The sequence below is a fragment of the Electrophorus electricus genome, chromosome 8 (genome assembly GCF_041902795.1).
Source record: "Electrophorus electricus isolate QZ-2024a chromosome 8, ASM4190279v1, whole genome shotgun sequence".
Taxonomy (NCBI): Eukaryota; Metazoa; Chordata; class Actinopteri; order Gymnotiformes; family Gymnotidae; genus Electrophorus; species Electrophorus electricus.
Genome location: NC_137504.1, coordinates 29877751 through 29898051, shown reverse-complemented (window position 1 = coordinate 29898051; position 20301 = coordinate 29877751). Strand labels below are relative to the sequence as shown.

Genomic DNA, 20301 nt, shown 5'->3' with positions numbered 1-20301 from the left:
CTGGCCTGTGCCCTGCGGCACTCGGGTCAGCTACGTTACATCACTGGACTAACGAATGTGTCATTTTGGAAATGGACTTTGAATAGAAACAAAAATAGAGATGCTAGAGAAATTTCAACTTCACAATAATATTCTCCAACCTCAGATTTCCCTTATTCTCTGTCCACTCTTTTAGAATTGCTGCTTCAATCCACATGATAAGGACTGCTTGCTTTCTGGTTTTCAAATGACAAGATCAGTCAGGGCTGTTTTTCAATACATTTTGACAGGCTTGACAAATTGAAATCAGAAAACAAGCATTTCCTTTTTTTTTATGGAGAAGACTGAGTGTGAATGAGGCAGTGAGTAAAAATGTGTAATTTTTGTGAAATTCATCAGAGCTATAGTTAAATAGTCAAGCCATTAAAGAGGTCATCACATTAAGGCAAAGTGTATGGAGAAGCCAGGTGAGCATCTGTCAGTCAGCTCATGACAACTGCTAGTGACGGTGACAATCTTTTAGGCAGGCATGAATCAATCTCTTAGGCAGGCGTGACCCAGGCTCCTGAATACATGGTCCCACTTTAAAAATGTATCACGTGGGACTTTTGGGGTTGTGGGCTGCCAGTGTTAAATCTACACGCTGCTATGGTGCCTCTTGCTGTTAGGTGGCAAAAACACACGATGGGCACGACAATGCACATCTTACTGGCAATTCACTTGAAAATCACGCTTGAATTATGTCTTTATTACTCACAGCCCATGAGCTTGTCACCTTCCCAAAGTTTTCTTTCTTAAATTGAGAAATCTTCCTCCTTCCTCAATATCTTCATCCGCGCTTCCCCTCAAAGTGTGTGGGCTTTGTTTTGTTTTGTTTTGTTTTGTTTTGTTTTGTTTTGTTTACAAGGCAGTACATGCTACAGTGCTCATCTATTACCAGTGAACACATCACAATTGACAGGAGAAAGCAGAAGTCGAGTCAGTCATTTTGTGCTCCCTTGTGCCTTAAACACATCTGCTCTTAAACCCATCTCACCTGGTTTTAACAGCAGCTGGCAGAAGGTACACAAGGCGTAGGTACAGTATGTGAGGGAATACTGTAAAACAGGTCACAATTTGCACAAGACACCAATGTGAATGTGACAGGGTACTCGTGGCCATGGTTATGAGGATGCTGTCTCAGGGATATAACGCCCCCCATCTCTATGGGCTTGTGCACTCTATTTCAGAAGCTAACTTTTTTCTTAAGACTACATAGCCCAACAGATTATAAGAGTCAAAAAATTCTTGTCGGCAGACAGCTTCAAAAATAGACAGTCGCAGCCGCAAAGGTCAAATCAAAGTAAAATAAAATGAAAATATGAGGAATGAACAAAACAGAAACACACACACAAACACGCACACACCGGCCTCATCTCTTTTCTTGTCGAGCTGAGCTTGGCGACTGAATGAGGGCCTTAAGTTGCATTGGAGTCTCTGAGCCCACTTGACGCCTACGCAGCTCCCACTCACACTGACACGTCCAGGGACTCGGGTGGGGGTGGGAGAGTTATGAAATATGCATTCCCCTCTGTTACCAATAGCAACACAGTCCACAGATCAGCCTCTGCTGCGCGTCCCGTCTCTCCTGCCCTTGGCTGCTCTTGCTTTCATCTCCACTTTGGCACAGGTATGTGCAGCTGTGGTGCACGTAACCTACTACTGAGACCCTGCTTAATTGACAGATGTACATGAAGGGCTGCTGACATTAATCTCCATTGCCTACGCTCACTTTTATGTGACAGGCTGCTAAAATGAGTGTATACAGTGAGAGCCAGAGTGGGCCATGCCTGTCTATACACCTCCCTGCATTTCTCTCTCATATGCAAGCTAACTTTCTTGGTCTATAGGAACCTATGGAGCCTCAAGAGGATGCCCCCCTTAGCTCTGCCTGTGTGTGTGGTGTTGCATTAGGTCAGTGTTGATGCAGTCTTTGTTAAGTGTTGAGAAGGTGTCAATGCACACTCCTCACAGCTCTTTCAGCCTGCTAACTTGTGTGCATCCCCTGTCTACTCCACCATATTGCCCTCACCAGCATCCTCACAGAATCTAACAGTTGGTAGTGCTTATGACACCTGAGCTCCTTTTGGCAGCTGACTTCTGTTTGTCAACACCACAGAGCCGATCCTGTTCCCATAGCAGTGAGGGCTGTCACAGGTCTCGTCAGTTCACCAAAGAGGGCAAACGTCGCTCTGGCCAAGTGGTGCAAAGTCTTAAGTCAAGCAGAGCCCCCATACCTGACAGAAGGTCCTGAATTTTGGTGAACCAGAACTCATGGTTGAGGTGGGTCTCTTTCGTCTCCCCATCTGGATGGCATCACCCGTAATTTTCCACCCCAGCTCAGCCCATTGCACTAAATCTAGAATGTCCTCAGGACAGTTAGGGGTAGGCATGCTTCAGCAAGAGAGTGGCTCACTATCCAAAACTGCAAGCCTCCTCACTTTCTGTTGGGTGCATCTCAGCAGGCTCTGGCATGGATGCAGGGCAGGTTCTTGTTTGGTAGAGCTGTATCCTTAGCACTGAGAGCTCACGCACATTGAGGAGGGCTTCCAACCCTTACAATCCTTCTTGCATCAAGCCCCATCACCACCAGGTTGCCACAGATGGACCCCTGAGCAAGGCTCTTAATCTTTAATTGCTGTATCGTAGTTGTATATAGTCATAACTGTAAATTGCTTTGGATAAAAGCATCAGTGAAGTGCTGTAAATGTAAATGTAAATCAACCCCAGTTGAAGCACAGTGGTCTCACTAATTGTAGCCTTATCAGACCAGCCATCGAACTGCACCACTAATTCAAGTCATAACAGCTAATGTCTGATTTTAATGTCTGTGGAGGAGGTTTGCCATCAACAGTGGTGGTACCTACCCCTTCTGAGGTTTCAGCATGGATTTCTGGACTCCCACAGGTTTCTGGCTAGGCGGTTGGTTGGCAAACCTTCATTGTCCTGTATGGGGCCTTGCAGGCTGGCACGTATCTCATCCACTGTTGCCATGCCGCTGTTGCCATGCCGCTGTGCGCCACTCTGCATGCGCCATGTGCCACACCTCTGGGCTAGCTCTTCCATGCTGCCACCAGCTTTTTCATGGTGCCATGCAGGTTGTTTCCAGTGTCTTCCTGTCTTTGTTTTTCATGATTTACATCACATTATCCTCTTGTGTGGTATACTATAACACTATATACTTATGATATACTATAACATAACTGAAGACCATCAACGGCTGCTAACAAAGATAACAAGCTAAGACTATCAGGGGGTTTTCAGCTTCATAGTCAAAAAGTACGTACAGGAAAGGTATTAGGCTAAACTTAGCTCATAAACTTTAGTAACTCATTTGTCAGGTTTATCATGTGTGCTGATGTGCCGTGTTTTAGTCCAGTGGTCTGTGGTCTTGGTCTAGGCAGGAATTTCTATGAGGTCGCCATATACAGGATTGCTCCATTTCGGGTAATGATTGGATCTTGTCTTAATAAAGAAAACACTCTTGATTTCAACAAGAAAGTGATTTTTGATAGTGGTACCTTCATTTGTACCCTGAACTAGCTCTCTATCCCACACATCCAGATCACTATATGTTTCTGTTACTTTAGTCAAGTTTTGCATTGAGTTGGTGGTCAACGTAAATGACACATAACTTCTCGTTTTAGTAGTCTGTCTATGTAAAGTGGTAGGCATCAGGTTTATTTAAAAAAACTAGACACTACATAAGCTATGATTACTCAGCTAAAATCATGGCAATAGCTAAAGTTAATGGAGCATTTCCAATTTGTGTGACTGTGAAATCAGAAATTCAAAGTAAAATGAAGATCAGTGAAGGACATCTGAAGGAAAGTATAGATATCCGAGAGAACAATAATCCAAGCGGATAGCTGCTCAGCACTACATTCATGTGTGCATCAGATATTCACAAATTACATGTTGATAACATCAAAAAAATTGCCTTAAAATTCATCTTTATCTGGTAAGGCTTTAAAAAAAATGGAAAATGCATTCTGGAAAATGTATTCTGGAAAATGCATTCTGGAAAATGTATTCTGGAAAATGTATTCTGTAACATAAGCCTGCCTCTTTGTCTTTCTGCTGTTCCCAGACCTTGCTTTCTGTTATGTAGATGTTACTGGCTGTGACTACAGTAGGTTAATCCACTGTAATGAATAACTCCTATGAAACCCACGGGGGCAGTCTTTTCCATAGAGGGTGTTCCCAGATCCAGGACCCAGGTAGAACATTCTCACCTTACCGCCTGTTTATATTTGAAACATTGAAAATTTGGGTCAGTGTATTGTTTCAGGTTTTTAAATGTATATTATAATGCTGGTCTTAGTAGTCCACATTACATAAATACCGTAAACAGATCAAACATGCCTAAATTAGATTAAACAGCATTTGCGCTTGGTTTTTCTTATGAGAGTTTCGTAATAGCCCCAAAACTAAATAAATAATTATTTTTTAACATTCTGGACAGCCTAGATATTCTCTATATATTCATGTAGAGATGGGTTGGTGTGAGACTGTAATTATATGGCAGATTGGAAAGGCCCAGAATTGTAGACTGTCAAAGATGAAACTAAAACTGCATTTCTGGGCATGTCAACATTTTTTTTTTTTTTTTTTTGGGGGGGGGGGGGGGGGGGGGTTTACCAGTAATGAAAACTGAAATGTAATGTCTGTGGGGCACTATGTATAGTAGATAGGATAGCAAGTGATTTTGGCCTGGTGACGGCACTAGAGGGGCACTGAAATGGTACTTAAATGCTACACAGATTATATGTAAGAAACCAAATCAGCCTGCCAAACTTGAATACAAACTGAGCCATCTTGAGCCATCTGTTACAACCAGATGGTGGTAGAACAAAAAACGAAAAAGAGAAAGAAGAAGAAAGTGTTCAGTGTTTGGCCCCCGATGGGAGGCTTTGTAGAATATTCATGGTTGTGTTTTGTGGTCACATGTACTCTCACCTGTGCTTTTATTTTTTCACAAAATCATTTTAGAGGCCATTTAGTCACACTAAAACCAGAAGAGGGCAATATTGAACACACATCCACTTAAACCCACCATTCCAATAACATTAAACAATATACCTGGCTTCCAGGTATTGCAACCTTTAAGTGGAGGAGCTGGCATGGACATGCCTTGCCCCTTTTTTCCTAAACTGCATAAATAAATGAATATCATTTTTTTTTCTTGTGAATGTGTCTGTTCAGCTTCAATGAAACCAGGAACGGAAAGGGACAAGTCATTAACAAAATCATCACTTCACTCAACACCCTGATAGCTCTGTGCATGTAAAACTAGAAGAGCTTTTTCCAAGAACATCACAGGAAATATTGTGTAGGCAGAATGGTTGAATTTGACCACACTACAGGCCTGCTTGGCAAAAGTGGGTTTGATGACAGAAGATTTTCAAGAGGTGCAAAGTGAGGATGATTCAGTAACCCTAAAGCAAGCATTCCATTTTCAGTCCAAACAACATCTTTGAAACATTTTTAGTCACCAGTCTTGGCTAATGAAATAAAGCTTCACAAACGACGAACTATATTTGTACAAATCATCAGAATCTTGGTGTACCATTCCCATCTAACTGAGAACAATTGAATTCTTTTGGAAGTCCATCAACCTCGTTTGCATGACCAGGCTTTCATTCCAAATAAGATCTGCCAACAATACATTCTGTTATCCCATTTAGTCCATTTTACACCAACATAAGGGTGGGCATTGTCTTTAAAAACTGTTCTCAAATCAGTTTTTCAATTTACTTCAGAATGATGTACAGGTGGGGAGTCTGATCCTGGATCACAGCAAAAACATAGCAGCCCCATTTTGCATAGCTTGCCTCCCCTGCTGCTGAAGCTATGAATGATGGGATAGCAGCAGGTTTCAGAAACAGCTGCAAGTATACTCTACAGTAACCAAGGTTCAAGTATTGCTTTCGCCACCATTGTTTAGATAGACTGTTTAAAATGATGCGTGGGCAGGAAATGAGCGGGATGGTACCTGAAGACAAACACATTCCTGCTTACAGTATTCTTGGAATACCTGTCGTGATTTTAAGCTTAAAGAAGACAGGAGCCAAGAAGTGGTGTCATGCTTTTCTGGCTGTGGTTTTGTTTTGTTTATTTGGTTGGTTGTTTTTTGTTTTTGTGTTTTTAATAAATGGGGAGGTGATGCTTGTAATTTTGACTTTTTTTCCATTGGATCATTTTTCCATGCAATTCAATTAATTGAAAACCAAAGTTTGGTTATGAAGAGTTTATTAGTTTGTTAATATGAAAGTATCCTATCATGTGCCACATCACACATTTTGTCCCGGGTGACCACTCTTAGCCCCACACACAGAAACATGCAAAAAAAAATCATGCAGTGCATTGGTACACACACATCACGTCGTGCAGACTGTTTGACTTATGTGGTGTGTAAGACCAGACACACACACACACACACACACACACACACACACACACAACTACAATAACTCACATACTCGCTCTCTGTGTGTGTGTGTGTGTGTGTGTGTGTGTGTGTGTGTGTGTGTGTGTGTGTGTGTGTGTGTGTGTGTGTGTGTGTGTGTGTGTGTGTGTGTAATGCCTTGCCATAGCCCAGCCTCAGGAGGAACGGCAGTACTCTCACTTGGGGGGATGTGCTCAGAGTGGACAAATCATGTTGACTGTTTGGGCAGAGCACGAGCGCTAGAGCCACGATGAAGGCCGGGAGAAAGGCGTGCTCCAGGATGCTGACCGCTCCCACGCTACCGCTCTTCTGCTACCTCCTCTTCCTCTTCCCGTCAGGTAAGAGGAGCACAGCTCACTTTTTCCCCCGCCGCTATCAATTAAAGCTTACTGCTCTGCCAGGATTTATTCAGCATTTACATTGGGAATTGAGGCAGCAGGAGATCTTAGTGACTTGTTTTGGCAAAGTGTTACCCAAAGGAATATGAAAAGTCTGTGACAGAGTTGATGATTCCAAGGAGGTTTGCCAAATAAATGGTCAGCAAAATGATTTCTTTTTAGTCAGTTTAGTCAGAGTGGTAGTAACTGATTAGTAATAAAAATCTCCAGTTTAAGAATACAATATTGAAAATAAAAACAAAACAATGTAATCTCAAATTAATTAAAAAAATTTTATTGTCATTTGACCTTTTTATGGTTTCCAGACTAGAACAATCCATACAGAATAATCTCAACATCTAGAATACACTCAGCCCTTTGTTTTAAACCTTTCTAGGGTAGTTAGTGTAGTTGTTAGTGTTGATGCTGTCTCTGGCTGGTGTAAACAAGATTTTTCCCCAGAGGACAATAAAGCCCTGAGATGAGGAGATGCTGGGAGCCAAAAAGGAAATGGCTCTCGCGGTGCACTTCATATTCCCATTCATAGCCGCAGGAAGGTTCCCCCGGCGATGACCAGACCCCAGCTAGTCGCTGCACTGCGCCCGCTTCAGAAGCCGGTCTCGCTGGATTGTTGTCCCATGTTGTCACAGGCAGCAGCAGCGGAGGCCCCTGTGCGCTCCTGCCTCTCTGGCCGCCCCGACCCGCGCCTTGCTCTGAGGCCACCATTCATGGGCAGACCAAACAATCCCGCCTTTTGTATCCGTGCCCCAGATCGTCCACTCTTGCGCCAAGAGCCGTTGCCACAGAGACAGGCAGCCCCCACACTGGCTTTCTGCATTTCTCACTGCAGAATAAGGGAGGTGGTGCCACTCCACTACATTAAACCTCATTAAGGCATTTATGCCATTTAATGATCGCCAGCATTCCTCATTAGTCTCTAAGTCTCAGGCACTAACTTTACCAACTTAGCAAATACGAAAGAAAGTATTGAATTCATGTTACCCTGCTCTCTTTGACACCAGCCACTATTGCCAGGCTGTAGCATACTGATACATGTTTCCATTTCAGTTATATCGTAGCTCATTTGTGTTGGCTGAGCTCTGGCCGTTATTCGCTCCCCCCTCATGGTTCAATCTGGCGAGTGCCATTGTGGCTTAATAGGCATAGCAGTGTGACAGGGATCCAGCTGAGCACGTGTGGAGATGAGGAGAAACCTAGCCGGAGTCGGGAGCACGCTTATTAAAACAGACGGGTTAAGTGCCGCCTTCATGCGATGTGGGAGGCAGATGATGGGAGTGTATGAAAAAGGCCTGACTGTAAAAACACCCAGCTTCACTTCACATCATTAGCTCTGATTTCACAAGAAAATAACATGTGTGTATCATAGCCACTTAGTCCAAATCCCGAGCAAGTAACAATTCTGACAGTCAACAAATGAGCACTAAAATTGACCACCCCCGGTGCGTAGGGGGCATCGAAGGTGTGAACATCACCAGCATGGGGACTCTGGTCCGGGGAGCAGTGGGAGGGGAGGCGATGCTCTCCGTTCGTTACTCCAGCACCAGCTCAGACCCACCCGTCATCAAGTGGCAACTGAAAAGGGACAAGCCGGTCACCGTGGTCCAGTCCATTGGCACGGAGATCATCGGCAACTTGCGGACGGAGTACCGAGACCGCGTCCTGGTGTTCGAGAATGGCACACTCCTGCTCCACAACCTAAAGCTCTCCGACGAGGGAACGTACGAGGTGGAGATCTCCATCACTGATGACATCTTCACGGGAGAAGGCAACATCGACCTCACTGTAGATGGTATATGTCTTTCTATGAAAGGAAATGTATGCCAATCTACTCTACTGTGGTGAAAGACTCATGAACAAAGAGTTAAAGTAGTGCTTTGAGCCAAGACACAGATAGTAATTAACATGATGTAGAAGCCACCAATTAGCATGGTCTTAATTGCATAATGTGAATAGAAGGCTTAATGCTCTTGTTACCATACTAGTAGTATTTTTGGTCTATTTCTTTAGGATTATATGTAACTGTACAACTGTCACCCAGCATGATATCACAGGGATGTTGTGGTGTCTTCACTTATGTGCTCGGGTATAGAACTTAACCCCCATCAGCTGTCAGAGAATGTAACTAATGGTTCACTGGCGGATGTTCATCGTAGAGCCCATATCCAGGCTACGCGTGGCCATGGCCACAGCCACCGTCCTGGAGCTGACTGAGCACTTCACGCTGAACTGCTCCCACGATGCGGGCACCAAGGCCACCTATAGCTGGACAAAGGGAGGCAAGCCCCTGGCCAACGACACCCGCCTGATGCTGTCCCCCAACCAAAAGGTCCTAAGCATCGGGCGAGTGCTCATGGTGGATGACGACATCTATGCCTGCCAGGCGGAGAACTCCATCAGCAATATGAAGAGCCTGCCAGTCAAACTCACAGTTTACAGTGAGTGAGGAGCATCCGAGAAAAGCCAGACATATTCTGACAGGAAATTAGTCTAAAAGCAAAAGTAAAATACTTCACCCACTGACACATTTTCATCAGTTAAATCTCACACTTATCCCACTGAAGTCTAACATATCACTTATGATGTGACAAGTATATTATAATAATATAGTAATTAAAATAAATAATAGTATATACACGGATCTATTTATCAAATTCAACAAAGAATAACCTGAGGTTTTTTCATGCTTATTATAATCTATCATAATTTTCATTCACAAATCATCCACTATATTCACACATTTCAGCAAAAATGTATTTCGCCTCAAGTCAAATTAAAGTAAAAACACATCAGTTAAAGTATAAGCACCGTAAATATTTATTTCTTGAATGTAAATGAGGGCTGCTAAGATGCTTATCCTGTCTTTACAGAAAGAAGCTCTCTTTACATTATACTATCCACAGGGGGCATCTTTCTTTTAATAACCTTGGTAACAGTGTGTGCCTGCTGGAAGCCATCAAAAAGGTTGTAATTTTTTTGTTTGCTTTTTCTGCATGACTAGCATAAACTGCAACAATAAACTGTCTCCCTTTTCTCCCCCAAATATCTAATAATGTTATTCTCATCATGATCCCTATTGCAGGAAGAAAAGACAGAGGGAGAAAGCAAATATACTGACCCTCAGATCTGACCCTCAGAACCATGATATAATACATGAGGACAAGTCTGAAGGTAAAGCAGCTGAAGTTCATGCTAATGGAATGCATCTCTCAGGATAAATATGTTGACAATGAAACCTAGTGGGGATTAAGAGTTAGCTCAGTATCTTAATGCTAATATTAATGCCAGCATTTATTGTCTTTTAATAGAGCTAATTCTACTGGAGAAAAAACAAATATAGCATAAAATACTTGCATATTTTATCAGTACTGTATATACTATTGCCTATGTCACATCTCAAATGGATTTATAGATCTATTTTCATTTGCATATTTAGATGAAGCGGTTCCGATAATGACCGAGCATGAGTGCAGAAATCCAGTGTCACTTTACATCCTGAAAGAGGAGGTACCATAATATATCCATCATAAAATCAAGACTCCTGTTTAGCACACTTATGCCCAGAAATACCCATATGTAGCACTACCTCAGTGTGGCTCATAACTCATGATTCAGCCTGTGATTCAGCCAGCAGCACATATTAGTCAAAACTGTCCACATAGGATCCTAGATTTTACATTCATACATACTGCATAGGTGCTAATACATACTGGTCATGGGTCATTTTATATTTATATGTGATTGAAGTGATTGTTCACAGTGCAGTTGAGAAGTGCTAGGTGCCACGGGCAAAGAGAACCACATAAAATAGAACAGGCCTAGAAGACAGAATGTCTGTGGGAGTGAAAGTGTGCCTGTCTGCTCACCTAGGACCCTACCACCGATGAGCCGCCATCACTGTGCCAAACATGCACCTCTGAAGGCAGCAGCCCACCGAGCTACGGCAGCTCCTTGGCCCCTCCATCCCGTTCACCGGAGCCTCCTGCGCGCTCCTCGCGCCGCTACCCCCGCACCCCTACCAACTCTCCCCCTGCGTACCACCACCGGAGGCAGGGCCAGAGCCGGAGCCCACCCGCCCCCTCACCACCTCGCACCCGTGGCCCCGCCCACTCATCCCTTCCTCCTGCACCCTCCCCTCCGAGGCGGCAGCCCACCGAGGCAGTGCGCACCAACCTGCCCACAACCTGAGTAGCTGACGCTTCATCCGTTTGCACCAAGCCCATGTGCTGCTCAGAGAGAGAGAAAAGGCCTTTTTGTGTGCTTGCTTTTGTTTATGAGACAGAAATGTAAATATGTAAATATGCAAAATACCTGCTTCACAAGATTTTTTTCATGTATATGTCAGTATTTTTATTTCTTTTCAATGTTCATGTCCTTTCCTTTCATTGAAAAAAAATAGGATATATAAATACTTGCTGCAGTGTAGGTGATACAGCTTTTGTTTTGGTCTCAAATACTGTATTTGAAACCTTTCTATATATGTTTCATTACAGCAGAGGAATTTTTCAATGACAATATAATTTTCAGCCAATTTGAATTACATCAAGCAGAAATAGGCCCATATTTACCAATATTCACTTCATCTGTAGAGAAATGCAGAAAATGTTTTGAAAAATACAAAAAACAAATGTAGCTCTGCATCATTCAATAAGATGTTTTGAGAACAGATTTCTTTTGGGGGTCTTACCAATGCTGATGTGTATCATGTAGGTGAAAGGATGTATTTCATTCTATGTGCTGACTTTGATTTGATTTGTGAATGAACATTATTTATTCATGAGCCAGTTTTGTGTTTCGAAAATGGTTTAATTCGTTTTCTGCATAGTGACTGTGATTATAGGAAAGAATAGCTCTGAATAGGATCTTTTTATGTTCTTTAGGTTTATTCTCTTTTAACTGTGGGGGACAATATAGGATGAAAATACTACATGCACTGTTACTTGAGCACTTTCAAGGAAATTCAGGTTCCTTTTGCTCTAATATTGACAGTCACTGTCCTACGACAACTGAGTACCAGAATGTACTTTCGCCCTTTCCAGCTTTAATCCCTTGCAGTAAAAAAAAAAAGGCTGGTTGGTGTACAGTTTGCATAAATTGCAAAGGGCGGTGGTATATTGAAGCGGAAATAAATCACTGGGCTCTCCAACCGCACCGAGTGGTCGGCAGCGTTATTCATGGCAACACATCGAGCGTTATGTAACGCTGCCGGGTAAATGGAGTTCACGCCGTTCCGTCTCTGAAATAATGCGCCTGCTGAATCATAGGAAAGGAACAGTAGACGCTTTGTCGCGAGGCACTGCCGGTGAGAGCGAGCATTGTCCAGGGCTGCCTCCAGCCCTCGTGTTGATCCATGCACATGCATAACTGTACAAGCTGGAGAGGATAACAAATAGGTGGCTTATCACATCGGGATCATAGATAGATAGATAGATAGATAGATAGATAGATAGATAGATAGATAGATAGATAGATAGATAGATAGATAGATAGATAGATAGACAGATAGATAGATAGATAGACAGATAGTTTTTAGGCCTACACGGCATTCACGTCACCTAATGTACATGACAGTTTAGAGAATTTTAGGGGGAGAATAAATTACACACACACCCTTTATATATATATATATATATATATATATATATATATATATATATATATATATATATATATATATATATATATATATATATATATACTGGTATATATATATAAAGTGAATATTGAATTACGCAGGAACTAATATATAGCAGGTAATGTTTTCCCTTAGGACAACAATTTGAGAAGGCGCGCTGCAAACTCCCTCTTTAAAGGACAACACAGAAGACGAATGAAATCTCACCTTTTCTACAGTCAGCCAATGGAATTGGGAGTAGGCGGGAACTTATGGTTGCGATGCTGATAGCGTCACTACAGTGTTTTAATTCAGTTAAGGTAGTAATGCTAGAATGGACATTTTTAAAATAACTTATTTCTGATGCCATATTTCAGGGGTTTATCAGTTACGCTTTGTCCTTTGCTGGGTATAGTATGCTAGCTAGCTAAATGGTTGGTGGAAGGAGGTACCAGAAGGGTAGTTAGTTAGCAAGTTAGTTAACCGCTAGATTGCTAGCCAGGGCTCTACGTAACGCTAGATAGCTCAGCTAGTTATCTGTTTGAAATTACTCAGGTCTGTTTTGTTGGCAGATGAATTTTAGAAAAATATTTAGCGTTAGCTAGCTCGCTGTCTGAAATTACTCGGGTCTGCTTAGTTGGCAGGTGAAAACTAGTTCGCCAGCAGAGCTAGGCAAATTTTGAAAATGCTTCAGTCAAGAAACGTTAAAAGGAACGAGAACAATCCAACGAGTCGAGTGAAAGATGGAGGGAAGACGTTAATTTCAAAAAATCGACTCAAGGCCAAAGAAAACAAGGTTTTGGCCGAGAGAAATCCGGCTGTGGTGGCAGTGGGCGCCTGGGTCGAGACGGGGGACGTGAACCAATTGCACCCCGCGGTAAGCCCCGGTAGATTGGATTAGTGTTGCACGCCTTTCTTAGAGCGACTCCTTCTGGCGTCTGACTTTGTTTACCACAATGCAAAATACACTCTGAGCACACTCTACGTATCAGTCACGTGAGGGAGTGTTTGGGACAGCCATGAGTTTTGCGTTTTCTTGTCCATGGCTGTGACAGGTCCGTGCTATGCTCACTGAGGAGTTGCATGAAGACAGCCGTCGGGAGAAAGAGGCGAGCCTGCGCCAGTTTCAGGACGCGGTACGCAGACGCGTATCGCACCAAGCCCGAATTCGAAAACAGCGGCAGCTGCAGAGGTCATACGAAATGGTAAATTCTAAATGGCATGTGGGAAAAACGTTGCAGTACTGACAAAGATTTTTAAAAGGTTCTGTGGCTCCATAAGAGCCTGCATGCTAAAAAAAAAAAAAAAAAAAAAAAGTTAAGCGTTAAATCCGATAATGTCACGTGTCCTTAAGCAAAGGGAGAATCATTTATAGTGTGTTTATGCATTAGCAAAGCAGATACACTACTGTGTGTTTACTAAACACTATAGCTAAAAATACTTGCTATGTGAATTCTCTCTGACGGTTTCTTTCCAAGGTTTCTGAACATGGTCTTTTTATTTATTCCAGAGCACTGAGGTTTGATTTTAATTTTATGGTAAAATGAAATTATTCATAATTCGCAGATCTTTTTGCTACAAATTAATTCGAACTTGACTTGAATGTTATGCGCATTGACTTTGTGTGACACTGTTGTGCTTTTTGTCTAGGCTGAGAAAGAGTGCAGGGCTGTCCAACAGACCAGCTGCGCAGCCCAGCGCCTCACACCTCGAAAGAGTCTGTTCCCTTCTTGGCTACAAGGGGAACTAGCCATCTGTGGCCCTGGTCCATGCTGGGTTGAGCCTCAAGATGTTGCCCCTAGCACTGATGACACTAATGAATATCCCTGTCAGGTAAGGGAGGCGCATTATGCTGCTTGTGTTCAGTTCAAGTGCAGTGGTGGGTTGTACATTTTGCTTTGGTTTCACAGTTTAGCAAAGTCATGAGGCAGGTGAGGCACCGCCTGGCTGGCCATCAGACGGTTCAAGATGGGGAGGATCTGTCAGGGCTTCCGGGAGGAAAATGGAAGGTATCCCCAGGAAGAGACGTGAGTATTTAATGCTTATCAGTGATAGGTCTACAAGATGTTTTTTTCCCCCCTCCACAGAGGTAAAGTAATGCAGCATTAACACTACTTCTGAATGTGTGTGGCAGAAATCTGTATCCTGTGTCAGGAGAGCAGAGGAGGACCAAGAAGAAGAAGAAGAGGAGGAGGAAATTGATGGCAGACTCCGAGGGGAGGAAGAGATTCCGTTAGCAGGGCAGCATGATCATCCACTTCATATGCAGAGCCACAGTAGCAAGAAAGTCACGTTTCAGAATGACCCGGTAGGAGAATTTGAGCCAGGTTGTTTTATAGAGTCATTTGCATCACTTGCCATTTTTCCAGTTATTATGAGTAGTGATGTACTGTATTCTTCAGTGGAAAAACACTAGGATTTTTCAGCTATCTCTTAAAGTGATACTTCACCAAAAAATACAAAAGATATTGGCAAAGAATGAAAGCCAAAGGAGAACAGACAACATGAGTGCTGGCATTTAGTGGTGGACCATCCCTCTGACCCAGCACTTTATTCTGCATCCATTTGGTTTAGGTGGGCACAGGGCTGCTAAGAGAGCCGCATCCAACATGCCTGCAAGGCAGAACCGACCACCAATCAGCTTGGGACCTGTGGCGAGGGGCGGACCAAGAGGAGCTAAAGCGACAGGTGGAGAGAATGTAGTGCATTTTTCACCTCAAAGGGAGCCATGCCGCTTGGTTCTCCCTGATTACTTTTGGTAGTTCATACAGGGCCATGGTAGTCAGCTACATGCTACATGCTCACCACTGACTTCTCATCAACAGGCTTCAACAGACTGTGATAAGTTGTTTTAACTTTCAAAGCGGTATTGCCATCTAATGGTGATTTATATCAGTGGCAGGTACCCCTTTTGCACCCCTGCGCATGCACACACACACATGCACACACACACACACACACACACACACACACCCTTGTGAGTTTTCACTGAAGCATTGCAAGAATGTTTCACTTGTAGTCACCATCCAGTTAGCTGGCTATGGCAGCATGTACATAGACAGCAATGTTTCACTAATAATGCCATAGCTTCTTCTTCAGAACACTGAGAAGTGTCAGGCTGCAATAGGCCAGACAGCATAGTGAAAATTATTTTTCACCGGTCAAATTTCTTGTCATTTTGTTAATATTTACATTTCAGATGTCTTCAAAACAGGGACGAATGGTAGCGAGTCCCTGCAGTCATACTAATTAGCGGTTCTGATTAGTACCACTCTGATAGCAATGTCTTATATATTGTCTTATAGTAACAAAGAATATCAAGAGTAGCTTGTATTTGAAAAGGTTGTTTTTTATTTTACTTTATTTTTGAGCCATTATTTTTGAGTTTTTTTACTACTCTATAGGGTTAGACAGTCCTGATTACATGCCAATTACATATACTTTAAAAAAAAAACAAAAAAAAAAAACTAAAAGCACTACCTTTCAGCCCTCATTTGCTGCCATATTTTATTTATGCTATGGGCATATAAAGCAGTGTTTATCAGCCCAGTCCTCTGGACTCACCAAGTGGTCCACATTTTCCTCTAGCCTAGCTGCCAGTACACCTGTAGCAGGGACTGAGTGTCCTTAATGGCTTGGTGCTGGTGTGTGTGGGGAGCTGAGATAGGGAAAAAATGTGGACAGTCTGCTGGGTCCCCAGGAATGGATTAAAGAGCACCAGTCTAAAGTATGTATGTTATAACACTGTAGAAGAGGCTCCAGTTTTAAAGCATTCTTCATTCATGCAGAAACAGTCTCAGTTCCTCATGTATCGGCGTCTTTTCATGGACATCGAGCGGGAGCAGGTGAAAGAGCAGCAGTGTCACAGGAAACACCTGAAGAGGATTGCTAGGTGGCCATCCTACACACACACACACACACACACACACACACACACACATACATACACATAGATACACACACACACACACCTGGGTTCTATTCACTAGGTCATTTTATGCTATATCTCCGATCCTGTACTTTTTGCACATTCAGATGGGCATGGTCAGAAACGCTGGTTCACTGGTGTCTCTGCGCCTCTGACTGTGACTGTTCATGCCATGCTGTCGCTATTTTCAACCCCTTTCCTCTTTATTTTCCCCCACTTCTGCCTTGCTTTGCATTGTTCATGTTGGTTAGCTTGAGAGGGAGAAATGATTCAGCATTTTCCATATGGCCATTTATGGAACTTTAATTTCCCCCCAAAAATGAGCTCAGAACAGAAAGGCCGAGAAAACACAACAGGTACAGAATTATGGTCAGATGTCAGTTTCTTGTATTCACTGCAAGGATCATACCTGGTAATTGGAATTTTAAAATTGTCAAATCCAATTGCATTGAGACAGATCTGCTGATGTACATAACTAATTCTAATTAGTCTTTTAATTGTTGTTTTGCTTCTGCTTCACTTAAAATGTAAACAGTAAAGTGAAAAATATTCGCCAAAAAACTAAAAGCTCTTTATTCAATGGGTGGCGGCTATCTGCCTTCTGCCGCGTTTTTCTGCCTCTAGCATTAAGGCAGAGAAGGAGCTGCTGAGGAGAGAGGAGGAGACGAGACTGGAGGATAAGAGGAGGAGGGATGCTGCCGAGAGGGAGCTCCTGATACTGCAGCGCCTCCGGCTGGAGGAAGAGGAGGAGGAGGGGCAAGGCGTGAAACGGAGGGCCAGGGCAGAGAAGGTCAAAGAGACTGCCAGGTGAAGGCGGAAGAGGAGTCGCATTCCAAAAAGGGCCAACCTGCCTGCCATAAACACACCCCCAGTTCAGCTCACGAAGAGTATAGCAATTTGAGTAACCGGCTGATGAAGCACTGCAGGTGTGCTAGAACAGGCAGGACACTAAGCAGTGCAGAGCTGTGATCCTCCAGCTATGCCCTTTGACACACATGAAGTTAAGGCATGTGCTGTATGTTCACAACTATAGACTCTTGATCAGGAATACATAGCCATCCACACCCTAGCCTTTATTAGGCCCACTTTATGTTGGATTATTACTGTTTCTGTTGCTGTGCATGCTGTGACAACCACCCTTAGCCCTGTTCATCACTGGTAAGTTTCTGGCTACATGACTACTGCTGGCTTCATATTACTGGGGGCAGATCATTCTCCATGGAACAGTGACTGCGTTTTTATACGTGTCTATCACTGCTGGCTTGAGAGTGGCATCCCATCAAAAAATCTAGTTAATGCTGCTCCTGTGGTCAGCAGTGAATCACGTGTGAAGTGCTGGAGGCTTGCACGATTGTACTGCAGCAGATGGCCTGTATTGAAAACCTGCTAGTTGCTTCTAATGAATTAAACTTTTTCATAAATTGAGTGGTGAATGTACAGCATGTCCACTATGCAATAATCAGTGCTTTCAGTGGTGGTCCATTTCATACATGCCAGCAGCACTGTGTTACATATGAGATGTGTAAAACGGGTGATGTCGGCCCCCTGGCAGGTATGTCGAGGCTATGCGGGTCCAGATGAAGGAGAGGTTGGAGAAGGAGGGGGTGGAGCTTCCCCCGCTCTGTTGCTGCGGTGATGGTTTCTGGGACTCGCACCCCGACACATGTGCCAATAACTGCCCCTTTTATCACAATCCAAAAGGTAGGCCCCACCCCACACCTTAGGTCCACTTACTAATGACTTATGTGTCGAACAGATATTTATGTTGATGATTAGTAACATGGCATTCATTAATTTACATGCCACTAAATGTGTTTTTAAACCTATCTAATATGTACATTCAATATTGCATAATGTATACTTGTCTCATTTGTTTTCGATTAACTATAAAATTTGCAAAGGAATTGCATGTGCAAAATTCAAGGTATTACTTCTAGTGCTTGCTAAACTTGATAAACATTGAAGATATCTTAATTCTCCATAGAAAGTCCCAAAGAATATGCTGATAATCCAATATGATTTTCATGTCCAAAAATTTAGTTGCTCCAATTACTTGTGTTTGTTAGCATGTGCCTAAATCCCCCTCTCACACTGCAAGTATGCCTTTCACAGCCAGCCTTTGAGACCTTACATAGAGTACATGTAACAATTAACATGTTTCACAAGACCTTTGTTAAGGTGTGCATGGTTGAAACAGGTGGCCTGGTTTAAATGAGGTTAAAGCCTCTTGACCCTGTATCAACCCCCCCCCCCCCCCCACTCCAGCATCTTGACCATGCAGAGGACACTGGCTGTTCATTATCAGTTTCTAAAGGTGCCTATTGATCTCTCTCTCTCCCCCCCCCGTAGGCTACACACAGGTCCTGTACTCTGTCCTGCTCAGCTGTGACCCATCTGAAGGTTGTGCCGGCCACAGGGGCCACACATGGAAAATCGCCCCCACGAGTACACTGTAGCCCTGGAAGCGACCTTACATTAACTCTAGGGTCAGACAATCTGTTTTTCTATTATTTTAATTAGGTTAACAACTTGCTGTATATCAGCTTCCCAGGCAACAACATCAGGGACATTTTGGGCACCAAGCATCACAAATACCTCAGCATTCGGGTCTTCGGGTTTGCAGAATTTGATGCATTATGTAGTCTTAAAATAGTTTTGTGTCAATTTATATCAAAACATTTTTTTGGTTAAGTGTTGATTGACATTTTTTAGTTTCTGCCTAGTAAGGTGTTGCGCTATTTGTTGGTATCATCGCAAAACTACCTTTAAATGCAGATTTGTTTTTGTACTCAGTACATTCAAATGAAATTTGATACAATGATGATTGTGCAAGTTTTGGTAGTAAACCGCCTGACGATTTAAAGGACTGAAATAAAAGTACTTTCTCTCACCTCAGCCGCTGTAGTTCTTCATTTACTACTTTCACTGAATCTCATTAAACACAAGTACAAAGAATTTGTGTGCAAATTGTTAGAAAATGATCGCAAGGTTTCATACGAGCAAACTTACGCTTGTACTTTCCACGAGTAAAGTCTTCGTAATTTATTAAAATACCCTCTTTTCCTTTCCGCAGACTGACTCGACTGCATTTTCAAGAAGTATTTAATTTACTAACTAGAAATAATCTAAATAGTGACAGTAAAAAGACGCAATAGAAGAGCGAACCTGGCACAATTTAATGCAACTAATGGCCGGTTTCTCGGGATTACAAAGAAGCATATCACCGTTGTTATCGGTATTGATACTCGACAGAGCTTTCACAAATAATGCTGGCGTTGCGTTCATCCAAGCAAGATAAGCTTGATGGAGTATTTTCTCTTGTTTGTGCAATTGCTTTGCGGCATGAGCTGACTTTTTTTTTTTTACATTCAAGCTTCATGTCAAAGCAGGCATCTCCTTTTTTGACTAGATGAACTGTTCTGGTTACTGTACAAACCGCCCTACCAGTCCTAGTAATTTGCTATTGATTCTCTCTTTAGGGCCCGGAAGGTTGTGCACAAAGGGTGCTGATATAATGCATTTCAAAACGGCCAATTTATGAACGTTTTCCCCTTGTATTGCAAAGATATACTGAAAATTTACTATTCATATTTCTGAGTAAGTGATGTGCTTCCAATGGTGGTCATTTGTATTTCCTGACATACATCCTATGGACAAACCCGGTGTTTTGTCGGCACATGTGAATCCAGTTGGAAATTTTTGGGAGAGCCAATTTTACTCGTAATTTGCGAGTCATTTACGAACTAAATGTAGTTCGTAAATGACTCGCAAATTACGAGTAAAATTGTACATTTAGGAAGATTTCACGAATGATATCCATAATCTGTTTTCTACGGACAGGCACTGCCATTATCTTGCCAGTTATTATAGTAGCTCTCTTCCCTCTGAGTACTTATCT

At 42.8% G+C, this 20301-nt stretch overlaps 2 protein-coding genes across 3 annotated transcripts; both read left to right on the top strand.

Moving 5' to 3' along the window:
* Nucleotides 1-6619: 6619 nt before the first annotated feature.
* On the top strand, nt 6620-12012 carry hepacamb (hepatic and glial cell adhesion molecule b). Of its 2 annotated transcripts, none has more exons than XM_027015865.3 (7): nt 6620-6804; nt 8312-8653; nt 9018-9299; nt 9732-9825; nt 9944-10032; nt 10298-10368; nt 10732-12012. In XM_027015865.3, the coding sequence occupies exons 1-7, from the start codon at nt 6717-6719 to the stop codon at nt 11047-11049; spliced, it is 1284 nt and encodes a 427-aa protein (XP_026871666.2). In that variant the 5' UTR covers nt 6620-6716; the 3' UTR covers nt 11050-12012. The 2 variants fall into 2 exon arrangements, with proteins under 2 accessions (XP_026871666.2, XP_081576246.1); XM_081720120.1 differs by having other exon boundaries at nt 6661-6804; nt 7306-8653.
* A 632-nt stretch (nt 12013-12644) lies between these two features.
* ccdc15 (coiled-coil domain containing 15) lies at nt 12645-19293 on the top strand. The gene is made up of 10 exons (XM_035527611.2): nt 12645-13352; nt 13531-13680; nt 14126-14308; nt 14386-14502; nt 14610-14783; nt 15050-15163; nt 16264-16367; nt 17028-17210; nt 17956-18104; nt 18753-19293. The coding sequence occupies exons 1-10, from the start codon at nt 13161-13163 to the stop codon at nt 18857-18859; spliced, it is 1473 nt and encodes a 490-aa protein (XP_035383504.1). The 5' UTR covers nt 12645-13160; the 3' UTR covers nt 18860-19293.
* Nucleotides 19294-20301: the final 1008 nt, after the last annotated feature.

Coding starts and splice junctions, on each gene's coding strand:
- ccdc15 (XM_035527611.2), top strand. CDS start 13,161: ATGCTTCAGTCAAGAAACGTTAAAAGGAACGAGAACAATCCAACGAGT. Junction 14,309..14,385: donor CTAATGAATATCCCTGTCAG/GTAAGGGAGGCG, acceptor TTGGTTTCACAG/TTTAGCAAAGTCATGAGGCA. Junction 18,105..18,752: donor CTTTTATCACAATCCAAAAG/GTAGGCCCCACC, acceptor CCCCCCCCGTAG/GCTACACACAGGTCCTGTAC.
- hepacamb (XM_027015865.3), top strand. CDS start 6,717: ATGAAGGCCGGGAGAAAGGCGTGCTCCAGGATGCTGACCGCTCCCACG. Junction 10,033..10,297: donor ACATGAGGACAAGTCTGAAG/GTAAAGCAGCTG, acceptor TTGCATATTTAG/ATGAAGCGGTTCCGATAATG. Junction 10,369..10,731: donor TTTACATCCTGAAAGAGGAG/GTACCATAATAT, acceptor CTGCTCACCTAG/GACCCTACCACCGATGAGCC.